Raw genomic sequence first — 13444 nt, 5'->3', positions numbered from 1 at the left:
GCACAAAAGACAGTCCTCTCAACAGTACTTCTGTTTGGGTAGAGGTAAGGGCGATATCTGACAGGTTAACTATTCTCATATCGTTTTTTAGTATCTCCTGCGTGCCCTTCCCCTGTTTCTTGTCAATCTGTAGTTTTGTGTTTCCCCCTCTCGGGGGGGCTGCCCTAAAAAAGTCACGCCTTTTTTGAGGATTCCTTTATTGCCCTGTTGTCTCCTATTGCCACTGGTGGAAGGGGTTGGTTCGCTGTCTGTGTCAGACGTTTCGTATTCAGATGTTTCATAGTTGTCAGAGTCCATCCGTATAGTTTTTTTGAAGCGTCTATACACATTGCCTTTTTTATAATCATCATTATCACGGATGAATTTCCCGTGTTTACGGCTTTTTATATTGCCCTGATATTTCTTCAGATTTTGTTCTAATCTCTGTTCCTGTGTGCTAAAGGAGGGATCATCTTTGCAGCTTTGTATATCCTCTATAGCGGTCTTTACTTTTTCATTGACCGTTTTTAATCTAGCTGCCTCAAATCTTTGCAGGATATCCATGAATTTCTTAGAACAAGTATCAGCCGCTTCCTCCCATTCTTTTAATAGGGCCGGGTCATCCATTTCTATATTTGGTGTGGTCTGTATTCTTAGTCCCCTCGGTATCATGGACTTACTTTGATATTTTTGTAAAGAGGTTATTTCCCACCCCAGCCTTATCTGTTGTTTACACATATTCGATAAGTTCCTGAATTTTGAGTTTATATTGTCATGTTCAGGCAGGTATGTTACATCTTTATCTGAAAAGACTGATTCCACATCTGTGCACCATTGATTCGGTTCTTTGAGTTGAGACAAAAAGTTTGCCATTGCCATATATCATGTACTTAGGAGTTGACACACTGTAGTGGTATTGAAACCTCTATTGGATAGAACGAGTAGTTATAATTGTAAAGAAATAAGCTCCCTGATCAAACAGGGTCTTATTGTGTGTCCATAGAATCTTATGTAGGGGTTAACCCTTAATATCGAAATGAATGTAGGAACTGCTGGTGGACCCAAGCCCAATGCGAAAAAAAGGGGGCTCAGGGGCACCAAGGAAGATTCTATGAGTTTACTTATGTTTGAAAATAAAAACACCTTTATTATAGGGTACACATTCCCCAAACGAAATAAAGGAAACTTATAAATGAAGCTAACACATCTAAAAAAATATATATAAATCGAGGGAGGTAGTAATATATATCAATGAGACAGGAGAGAGTGATCAAGTACCTAAGACCCTTAAACCAGGGGTAACTTATGTATCTAAGAGGTCTGTGCAAAATATAGACACAGCTTGTTGGGGGCTAGAGAAAAAGCCCTTAGAAGAAATAGTATATACAACTATAACGTTATCAACACTCGATACATTTAGGTAATAAGACTAAGAACATTGTATCAATTGTGTCCAGGACTAGAAAAGTCTTGTTGGATTAATTGCTCAATGTTTTAGTTGTTGGTATCTAGCTCGACTAGCGTGTAACACCACTGTAGTGCCCATTAGAGATCATCAGTCTTATACTGGTGCCAAAAATACACCATAAAGACACACTATTGCTCTTGACTACAGAGTTATTCAACCTGTATCTGCAGATTTGTGTAGAATTATCTACAGACGGGGAAAAAAACCAAGTTGCTTAATACAAGGTTGTCTATCCGCTAGAAATCTTATGCAGGTATCATTAGTTCTTATGCAGGCATAATTAAACTATTGTCTTTCCAGCTTGACTAGCGTGTAACCCCACTGTCGTTCTGATTAGAGATAATAAGTCTTACATTAGTACCAAGAAAGCACCATACAGACACACTATTATTCTTAACCAAAGGGCTATTAAACCTATATCTGCAAATCTGTGTAGAATTATCTACAGACGGGGTCAAAAACCCCAAGTTGCTTAATAAAAGGTTGTCTGTCCGCTGGAAATCTTATGCCGGTATCAATAGAACTAATGCAGGCATTATTGAACTATTAACTCTCCAGGGGATTGCAGCACACCCTAGGGATAGTTGCGCTCACACTGGTACTTATGAAGCCAAAGTGCTAAATAGTAGTGCTGAACCTGAAAGAACACGGCCACGAAAATCGAAGACCAGAATCACTCTTAAACTGATATAATCATCAGACTCCTACATACTCATCTACCTCCCCCCACCTGGTGAACACACACAAAAGTGCTCGGTGATAATTAAAAAAGCATTAACCTAACGCACGTTTCGGCGCTATGCAAGCGCCTTTCTCAAAGGTAAAGGAGACACTGCCGTCGGCTCGTTTTTATAACACATTACTTTCGTCAGGTAGCCAATCGGTGGGCGCCCCTATTGGGATACTCTCGCGCCAGAATTCTGATGGGCGGTCTATGTGTTGTAGTTCCGCCTATCCACGTCTTTGTGGGCGTGTGTGAGACTATCGCCCATGTGACCCGAAATTAGCATAACCTAAAAAGGTACATGGGGACGAAATATTTGTGTAGTACATTGTCTCGATCCTAGAGATCGATCTTAGCCGCTAATTACTACCCCAACAGATTATAGAGAGGGAGTATACGGGTATTGTTGTCCTTTTGCCCTGCTGTACCAACATTTATGTCTTCAAGTTTTCCCATGTTCCAGGGAACAATATGCTTTCTCGAATGTGGATATGATTAGGGTGCAGTTTACTCTATTAGTGGTAGATAAGAAATCCTAAAAGAGATACTACTAGGGCATACAATAACATACGATGTACATCTCCCGATATAGAGATTAATAGACTTAAGGAGGATATGATATTAAGTTCGGTCGAGGTGTATAGCGGTACCAGAAGCCATCACCATATATGGTTTGAATAGTTCTGTTATCCTCATCTCAGACTCTTATTGTTAGGATAGTATATCTCCAACTTATATGGTCTGTATCTGTATTATTCTTGGTGATCATCATTGGTCCATATGCCTCCATTATTAAGTGATGGGAAGTAAATGTACTGGGCTAGTGTCACTTTATGAGTTAGCTTTATGTTAAATAATAGAACCCTGTTGTATCTTAGGTGTTACATGGGTCAAGGGTAAACAAATTCTTATATACATATATACATATTAATTTACAGCAATGGATTTATAAGGGTCATTAGCTAATGAAGGGTGTAAATGTGAAGCCCTCATTAAGTCCTTTTGGAGACAGGGTATCCAGTTTATGGATCCAGTAGCACTCCCTTCTTTTGAGTGCCTGGTCCAGATCACCCCCTCTCCTACCCATAAGAACCTGCTCAATGCCCGCAAATTTAATGCAGCGGGGTGTGTCACTGTGGTGAGATCTCACATGTCTGGCTACTGGAGTGTCTCTATTTGTTGTCACTGAATGTACGTGTTCCATGATTCTTTTCTTGAATGGGCGTATGGTTTTACCGACATACTTCAACCCGCATTTGCATGTTAGAAGGTATACCATTCCTGACGTATTACAGTTAAAAAACTGTTTTATGGGGATAGTGGTGGTGGCAGTTGAGTCCATGATCGTTTTGGACCCCTTAGCAATAAAGCTGCACGCGACACACCTCCCACACTGATATGTGCCTTGCACCGTAAGCCAATTTTTTGATGTTTGTCTAGATGTGGATAGATGGCTGGGTACCAGTATGTCTTTTATATTTTGGTATATAATCAGTTTGGACTCTTGTTGTAACATTGTGGAACCTTGTTCTTAGTAGCTGATGACGTATGGAATGCACAACCAGGGCCAGATTAACATAGGAGCTAATGGAGCTGTAGCTCCAGGCCCTTTCCCACGGAATAGGCTCATTGACAATTTTGGGGGGATTTTTTGTGCACTTCACTTGCTCTTGATTAGTGCAGAGGGAATTAAGTATGAGAACTTAGGAGGGATGCAGGGGTATTTGGGTGAACTGGCTGACTATGTATTAGTCAATGTAAAACTGACTTTACTCTTGCTGCTTTGGTCTCTTTGCATTTAGTTTATATTGCATTTTCCAAAATGACCCAAAATCAGTTACCAGAAACTACTTTATTCTAATTTAGAGCGGATCCTTTCAAACCCAAACATTTAATCTGGAAACACTTTGCATGCTACTTTACAGATAGAGCCATTATCCCAAAAGCCCATAAAATTAGGAACTATAAAAACTCTACATGCTAGTCTAGACTGAAATGTAAAAAAAAAAAGGAGAAACTGTAATGGTTTTCACCCAAAAATGTAAAGTGAGGAATTGGAAACACTGTGCATGCTTGTTTATTATCGCATTCTTCCAAAGAAAAAGCAAAACACACTCGTTTACAGCCATGTTCTTAAAATAAATGAATACATTAGGAATTGGAAACTTTTTACACACTAGTTTATAAAAATGAGCAGCTATAAATATGTTATTATGGAAGTTTAGCGTTCAATTCTCTGAGCAAAAAAAACACCAGAAACATCTTTATAACTCTTATAAATCTTATAGCTATTATCAATAAAAAATTTCTGAGATAAAATACATCAAATAATATTCCAAACGAATCCTTTATAAAATAAATAAAAAAAATGGCCATTTGCACAAAAAAAGATAAATGTGAATAAAAGAGATAAAAAATACTAGAGACTCACAATCCATTTATATCTAATGAACGCATTATTCCTGTTTTGTTTTTGTCTCAGTTATTGGAGGATAACAATGTCTTGGGACCTGTTGGTGAGGAGAGCCGTTTCACTTGGCCAATGAGTCACCAACTCCTTTGTGAAGGTGGTGCCCAGTGACATCCAGGCAGCAGAGTCCCTTCCTTGGAAGAGGTACAGGCATTCGTGCCCATTTAGACAAGAGATAAAGCTGCTGATTTGTACCCAGCCTCAGCAATGATCCCTGTCTGAAGTGGAAGACCCATGACTCCAGCAGTACATCTTATAAATTGGTGGTCCCTGTGCAAGACATGCTGCCATAGTGAACAATGCATCGGATGGACCTAAGACTCAGGGCCGGCCTTAGGGGTGTGCGAGCTGTGCAGCCGCACAGGGTGCCATGGGAGCATGGGGGACCATGCTGCCGACACAGCTCACACATAGCCAGCCAGTATTATTAAAAAAAAAAAAACAACAATATTGCGGCGGGTGCGAAGCTAAAAGTGCCGGGTAACTGCTGCAGGGGAAGCAGGAAGGAGTCCCTGCTTCCCCAACAACCTGTCTCCAGGAGTTGCACTGCCTCCATTCCTCCATAATAAACAGAGGTAATTATGTCTGATTGTCTGCCTGTGTGTGTGTGTGGCTGTCTGTCTGTGTGTTTGACTGTCTGCCTGTGTGTGTCTGTGTGACTGCCTGCCTGTGTGTGTCTGTGTGTTTGACTGTCTGCCAGTGTGTGTGACTGTGTGTGTGTGGCTATGCGCTGTGCCTAAAGGCCTAAGGCCGGCCCTGCTAAGACTAATCCTTTGTCAGTAGCTTTCACATGAGAAAATTCTACGAATCAAGAGCTGACAAAGCAGTTGCTACAAACTATACACCACTAACCAATCATCAAGAGTATTTCTGATTAGAATATTTGCCCTACTCGGAGATGTCTTGCAGTGAAAACTGAAACACAGACACTGTAATATTCCATAACATTGCATGTCTACGTAAGATCAATAATTTATCTAAAACTCACCAATAAAATCTGTTTGGTGTGATCCTCTCGTGAACTAGATGCCATTTTCTTCCAAAATCCATTGAGCTATAAAGCTGGAAAATAGAAATAGCAATTAGTTTGATTTCCTACATCCATACTAAAAACAAGATGAACTAAAAAAACACATTGCATAATTCCCAGCTGTATAATCTGATAGTTACATCATTACCACTGTATATTGATAACAGAGGACAGATACTCAAGGTTCTGAACAATACATTGGTGGAGAACTATGCCTTTATAACTCCCTGTATAACCAACTAGTAGCAGAATTTTTCGAGAAATAGATTTTGGTATCAAAGCTGTAGTATATCTCATTGTAAAGTACGACATATTAACTAAACAACAGGGACAGGTGTAGAAACAAGTCATCTCCAACACAAATCATGAGACGATTAGGTAGTGACGTTATGATTAAACAGGTATAAAATTAAAGTGATCAAATAAATGTCCTACTATCGCAAATGTAATTCTGGTGAGCATACGCAGCTGTGCCAGACTTACTTCCATGGCATGAAGACACAAATCACACTGTGAGAGTTCTATTTATGACATCACTTTTGAGCATTAATAAAATTATATATTATTTTAAGAAGAACATAAACATGTGCAAGGGGTTGGCCCAGGTGTACTTTGGCTCACCCTAATGCCGTGATAAACGGTGCCCCGTTATACGGAATTAAAGTTCCTAGATGAATTTTATGTCGATATGGCTATAAAGAAAAACAATATATATATATATACGTAGAAACAAACATCATTTTCCAAATCCATCGAAATACTTTTTTTTTACTCAAAATATAAAATTTTTCCCAATTCCCGCAACCCTCATTCATCAATGTGGATCAGGCAGGGGAACTGGCTGTTGAGTAACACTGTGAGTTTCCCATACTCTCATATGGTTATAATGGAGAGTGATCCTAACTAGTTGCCCTTAACCAATTACATCTGAAAATGAGAGTCGCTCACTCTGGGAATGTAAGAGAATCGAATTTTGTTAAGCCTTCCCGGATGACCGGTAGTTCTAAAAGATACACTATTTTTCACCATTTAGGCTACAATATATAAATAACTTCTGTGTCTAATAACTATTGTAGCAAAAACTTCTGTGTATAATAACTAATGTAGCAAAAACTTCTGTGCAAGAAAAACATTTATTTTTATTTTAGTGTCATCTTAAATGGACTTTCGGTTTCATATTAACGCTGTATTTTCTCTACATTCTGCTAAAAACTCATGTCAGCAGCTTATCTCACACAGATCTCTCATTGGCTGAGTAGCTGGTACACACTTTGTACTGCCAGTCAGGAAGACGTTTATGCTGCAGAAACCTGCAAAATATTTTTTTTCATTTTTTATTTTTTTTAGCAAAGCTAGAAGAAAAAAAAATATTTTAATATGTAGAAATATCCTGCATGAATATGGAGCCAAAATGTATCAAATGTACTTGAATTGGGTTGGTGTTCACAGTGTCCCTTGAAGGTTGAATTTTGTTAAACCGTTTGGTAAGGTGTATTATTTTAGAACTAATAGTGTTGCTACATATGAGCACCCAACCAAATAATGCCAATCCTGATTCTGAGACGCTGTTGTATGGCAGAAACATAAGTAAATGAGTATTTGTTTTCACCAACCACTGTATATAAGCTTTAAAGAAAATATGCTCAATGCATTGAGACAAGAAGTATGCGGCATTGACTAATTTCTGCCGGTTACTGGTTTCATCACCATCCGTATCTATCACACACAGAGAGATTTCCTCCAGTGGCGCAGGAAGAGGTTAAGTCTGTGCGCCCTCTTGGGGTCCAAGAATTTGCAATTTCAATCAATTTCCAGCTGACTAATTTTCTGTGTGAGTGATTCTTGGCTCCGGTGTGATGTTTAAGATAAAGTGTTCTAGATTTTTCCCACTGTGCGAGGCTCATCATCCTTCTATTTATCATAGAAACGTCTAACGTGAGCCCTGGTGGAACACAGACTGCAGGGGAAAGCTAAAATGAAATCACACCATGCCTGTAAATATGCATATACTAATGGGATAAATAACAAACACCGGGAACATAGGTGGCAGATATTATGAGTGTGGTGCTCAAAGCGTTGATTCCTCCTGTTTGGGGATCTGTCTTGCTACAGGTAGGGAATTAATGGATACAGTTTGTAGAAAGACTAACAGGGTTATTTACTAAAGTGAGATTTTAAAGTGAATCAAACATTTAAGGCCAGAGTTGTAGAACTGAAAGTGTAGCTGACCTAGAGAATTCTTCCAGTTCGGCTATTTTCACCTTAATTCACTTTGAATTCACCTTGACTTCTAACTTTAGTGAACAACCCTGTACGTGATATATTACAATGAGATAAAGTACAGCTTCAATGCCTAGACCAATATACGGACATATTGTGAAACTAACTATCAAGTTTGTTTATTTGAATTGTTTTTTTAACCTGCAAAACGTTCCCAACAAAAGCAGAATTGGGGGGGGGGGGACCAATCTCAGGAGCTTTATTTAGTTCAGATGTTTACGTTTACAATTTGCAAATGGCTTGTCTCCTCCCCAAACTTTTTCTAGTTCAGTGGTTCCCAACTCAAGTACCACCTAAAAGTCCAGGATTTAGGGATTACCCTGTTGTATCTGTATGTGTTTTTAGAAAAAGGAAAAAACAACACGTTAGATTCAACAGGGTTGTGAACCCGTGTCCTATATGCATTTTACATCTACTTACAAATATATATAAATATATTTCTATTTTTACCATATATATATTAATTGTGTGACAAGCTTGTACATTTTATCCCTCCAACCACACCATATTTATCCCCTAAAAAACTGTGCCTCCCTCCCCCATAAACTGGTAAATGAGAAGAAAATAAGATTTTCACAACTTAAAATGGACACAATGCATTTGACAGGGTTTGTACTCATTATTATGCTGTATTTTTTACGTGCTCAAATCTTTATAGTTTTGCTTAAAATAAAATGTTTTGCAGCATGTTGCACCATAAGCCTGCCTCTTTAGCCACGCCCCCTCACTCTAGAAAAATACTTCCTTATCAAAAGTATGTATACAGCTCAGCCATTGACAGTACTTAATGATCTGAACTACAAAACAACCTGCATTAGAGGGAAAGGACACCCTGGGAGACACATGATCTGCAACCAGTTGTGAATTAAAAGCAGCTAACTCAGTGCTGTTGGTCATGAGACTGTATGCATATATTTGAGTTGGCATGAGGGAGCGTGGCTAAGTTGCAGGCTTTTGAGTGTACAAAAAATACAGCACATGTATTCAATATCTATCAAATGCATTAAATGTATTTGTGTCCCTTTAAGAAAAGCAGCTCATGCATTTTTATTTTTTAAGTTTTGTTTTGGTGGCATGTGCACACACTTGCACAACATGACACCTTAGTTCTGATGATGTCAGTAGTCAACAGGGCATTATGCTTGTCATAGTGCTATTTAAGATGTGTTTCTATGGATTGATGGATGGATCTCGCAGGACTCCAAAATTTCACCAACAGGTATTGGTGAATGAAAATGTAGTTCTGGTGAATAGGAATAACTCTTGGTGGGCATACAATGTCTTGCAGTGCCCAGTAACATTTCAGGCCTGGCTAGTAGCATATGATCTTTTAATCCTGGGCGGATTGTTGGATGGATGGATTAATGGATGGATGAATGGATGGATTGTTGAATAGATGGATTGTTGAATGGATGGATGGATAGATTATGTATATGCTGTTAGTAAGTATACTATAATGCATTTTTAAAATAAAAAAAAAAGGATTTGTAGAATATAAAAAAAAATCCCTGGTGTATAAAAGACAGTCTCCGGGAATACCAAGATATAAAAATAGCTTTGATAAATTCTAGAATGCTCTGGGCCTCTGTAGCGTGAGACAGCAGTTAAATAATGAAATAATATTTGTTTATGTCTGCATCATCAGATAATTCCATTTTTTATAGAAACTATCGTATCAGCTAAAATGACCAGTTTTGTGTGGAATAGTTCAGAACTACCAGCTGTAGCTTCACATGGTAACAGTCACGCCAGTGATACATTCCTGTCTCCAGCCATCGTGAAATGAACTACCTCTAGCTGCATGGCTTTCCATCTGGCTATTCAGCATTTCTGCAGGATTTCTTCTATCTACATTATTAAGTCCTCTGCTGCAGCAGGCCACATTTAGACAATATTATGCAGTACGTAAGCTGAGTGTGGTACTGCACTGTGGACATATAATCTACAGCCAGATAAAACTATTATAAATCCCTGTAATAGTTAAGGTATTTTCAGACTAAGTCTGACCAGTCTTTAAGAGAACATTCTAATTACCCCCCCGCCCCCCCCCCTTATTTTGACTTCACTGTAATTTCACTAAAATTAATTTCCACAACCCATAGGCAACATTCTAGTTGGCACCATCACCATGGATCACATATATTCCTTCAGTTTCTTTTTCCAAAACATTCTTACTTCTCTAGGTTCTTTCTCTGATAATCCTTCTATGTATTCTTTATTTTAGGGGTTGTTTTCGGTAGAGCGTGTTATGAAATTTGTACATGTGACTGTGTGGGGATGTGTGTAACAGGATTTGAGCATGTGTATGTGTGGCGTGTGTGCTTGACCAAAGTTACAGGGAGATCATTTGCATGTAATGTAAATTGCACGTGTGAATGAACGTTATGATGTGATGGGAGGTATATGTATAACCGTGTGTGTGATAGAAGGTGTGTGATGGGAGGTGTGTGTGTATGTGTTGTACATGCACATGACTGTATGTATTATTAGAAGTTGTGTGTCTCATGTGTCTCGTGTCTCATGTATGGACTCTGCATTCATATTGTGGGATGCTTCTGTATAACTATGTCTTTGAAATGTGTATGGGGAGACTGCTTGTGTTATAGGGCATCTGGTGAAAATTAAAGTTTCATCACTTGATAGTCTAACCGGGGTAGTATTTGGGTGTATATCACTATAATTACTCCACTAAGCTCTGAATGAATCTGAGCCCTGGTCTATTCACCCATAGAGCCTAAAAGAGCCAAACTTAGACCCTGAGGAGGCAGGCCAAGGGGCTAGCCGGAAAGAGGGGCATGTATGAGTGGGGGGATGGTAGTATGGGTTTCAATTAAGGTAGGTCCTGTAGTGGTTGTAATGCAAGCAGGGTGGTCATATATATAGGGAGCCATTTTCCCTTAGTAGCCCAGCTACCTTAATTATACGGCTTGGGAACAGTTTAATATTTTGCTGTCCATTGGGCAGTGGAAAGGATGATTGGGGCTGAACCCTTCCCTAACCTCTGGTATAAGGAATGGGTTAATGGACGTGTCCACTGAGCAAAAGGCCAGCTAGTGGTTATCATTGATGTTAACGTAAGGCCAGTTTTGATGCTGGTTTGATGTATAGGACGAAGGAGGAGGAGAGGCACCCAAGATAATTTAGGAATGGTTGGCTAGGATCAAGTTTGGAAATTTTACTGGTATATTATATTAATATGTTGAGTTAATGATATGTAATAAAGCTGTGGCCTGTTTGTCACCACTTACGTCTTGGGTCTAGTTATTTATTGGCTAAGCTGATATATGTTTAAGTGGGAACCTACCTACACAGTCCCCATTACCTTCACACATGTCAGTTTCCCAAAATGCTTCAAGTACTGCAGTCTTTTTCACTAACTTAGTTGGATTTTCATATTCTGTTACTAAGTCACAGAGGTCTTGTGGAGCAGCAGTAATTCCCAAGAGGTGTGATAAAACAGTCCATTAAAAAAAACTGTGGTAAAATTATGCAACCGACTAGCTTGCAATCTGATCTCTTAGTAAATCCATTTAATGCTACATGTGGGATTTACCAAGTTATCCAGGAAGAAAAAAGTATATTGATAGCCATTGCTCGTCCTTATCTTCCCTTTTATATTGTCACTTTCCTTCTGCCCGAACAGAGTCTATAACACAGTTTGTAGATCAGGATAAATGACTCACTCCTTCATCAAGCACCATGACCATATTATAGACGAACAAAATAACAGTGCAAGAATAACTAGTGGAAAAAAGTCAATACTGTATAAAAGCAAGAAAATCTACAGCTTACAGACCGTGATTACTGATTAGCATTTACCAATGCAGCAACCTCACAGAAGCCTCTTTTTTCCATTGGTCTTGTGGCCTCTGTGACAGACCAATATTGCTGAATTTCGGTACTGCGGCCAATCAATTGGGCATGGCAGGGGGCACCAAAGATCGGGAGGTGTTATTAATCACAGTCTAAGTCACCAATATATTCCAAGAGCACTGTTTATAAACCTCTTCTGCATTTAAAAAAGAAAAATCATTTATCTTCAGTTTAATTGTGAGACACATAACTGAAGCAGACTGTGTTTTTTTTTTTTTTTTACAAAAGGTAATACATCCCATGGGTTCATTTTTAAAGTAATCACTTCCTTGAAAAATGCTGCATTAAAAAAAGAGAGAAAGCGGTTCTCGGTGATTATTACCAAAGGATACAATGATTTCTCGCTCAAGGCAAGAGATAGTGCATTATGTTTGATACAATAATGAAAGTATTTTCCTCTGATTGTAACTGCGGTTCTTGGATTATGTATTAGAATATAATAAGGATATTTCGCTGGGTAATTTGCATCAATGCTTCTGTACAGACAATGCTCCAAGTTTTGCGTTGCTTGTGATGAGTACGGGACGCAAGTCTTGCCAGGACAAAGTCTTTCAACGGCTTTGTGAAATGGTTTTATGTCGGTAATATATATGTATATTGGTGGAGCTGGCTTGCTTAATAATCTAATTATTCAGGGTTTAGCATGTGCACACTCAGCTGCATTGGACATTTATGCGAGAAGCTATTTTGTTTTGTTTAACAAATGCGTTGGCAAGAAATGAAACTGTTATATTAACTGGAGACAATAGTTTTATGAACATCAATCAGGCATGTAGTCAAAATGAGAGTCATCTTCAAATTACAATTATAGCTCAGTGTTCCATGTGAAATATCCTAGACATAAGCACAGGAAGCAACTGTTTGGTAGCTGTTTACTAAAGCCAGAATAGCTGACATTCAGGGATACCTCATGCGGACCTTGGGTTTGGGGTAACACTTTGGCCTGAAATAAATGAGTGCTTTGATAGCACCGAAACCTTTTCTGTGTCTTATATTATAATTTCTCTCAAGCAAATGTAAACTTTTTGTTTATAAAATATTAATATACTATATATACCGGGGTATATATAATTTTGTCTGTCTCTTTTTTATACCTATCAATTTTTAATTGTTTTCCCCCAAAAGCTATGATTTTGCATGGTGTAGGGATGGAACATACTATAGAAGTGTTGCTGTGTGCTTTTGGGTAAAAAATACAGCAAGTTACATGGGTACCACTCACATTAATACCGGTGCAGCAAAAGAGAAAGCATATTATCCAAACCTCCCTTTCCACAAAATGCAAGTGATCAAACTGGACACACCAACAGTCATGCACCCACCCCCTTTGGCCATCTTTATGTGGTGGTACTTACCTTATCCGGGGGCCAGCTGGGGTCCTAAGCTTAAACCACGCGTGGCTCGAGCACTCCTGCCTCCACACGAGGTGCCTGCGGCTCGATCTCCTCCTCTGAGCGGGCTGCGTGTGCTGACAGCAGTGAGTGGTTACGGGGCCCGCCTGACAAGAGCGCGCTCTTAAAGGGGCAGTGGGAGCCACAAGTGGATTCAGGCTCCCATTGGCCCATGTCATTGCGGCACCCCCACTATGCGCACACGCACATTTTAGGGAGGTTGGCGTGA

General features: G+C 39.1%; 1 protein-coding gene across 1 annotated transcript in view; it reads right to left on the bottom strand.

The window, feature by feature from the left end:
* SORCS3 (sortilin related VPS10 domain containing receptor 3) overlaps window positions 1-13444 on the bottom strand; it is a 470892-nt gene that overhangs the window by 192581 nt on the left and 264867 nt on the right. Inside the window, exon 5 of the mRNA XM_063435106.1 lies at window positions 5630-5703. Within this exon, the coding sequence (XP_063291176.1) occupies window positions 5630-5703 (74 nt within the window). The remainder of the gene's footprint in view (window positions 1-5629; window positions 5704-13444) is intronic.

Source organism: Pelobates fuscus, chromosome 10 (assembly GCF_036172605.1).
Source record: "Pelobates fuscus isolate aPelFus1 chromosome 10, aPelFus1.pri, whole genome shotgun sequence".
NCBI classification, from domain to species: Eukaryota; Metazoa; Chordata; class Amphibia; order Anura; family Pelobatidae; genus Pelobates; species Pelobates fuscus.
Note: the sequence above shows the minus strand (reverse complement) of the source record. Positions and strands in the feature narration are given on the sequence as shown.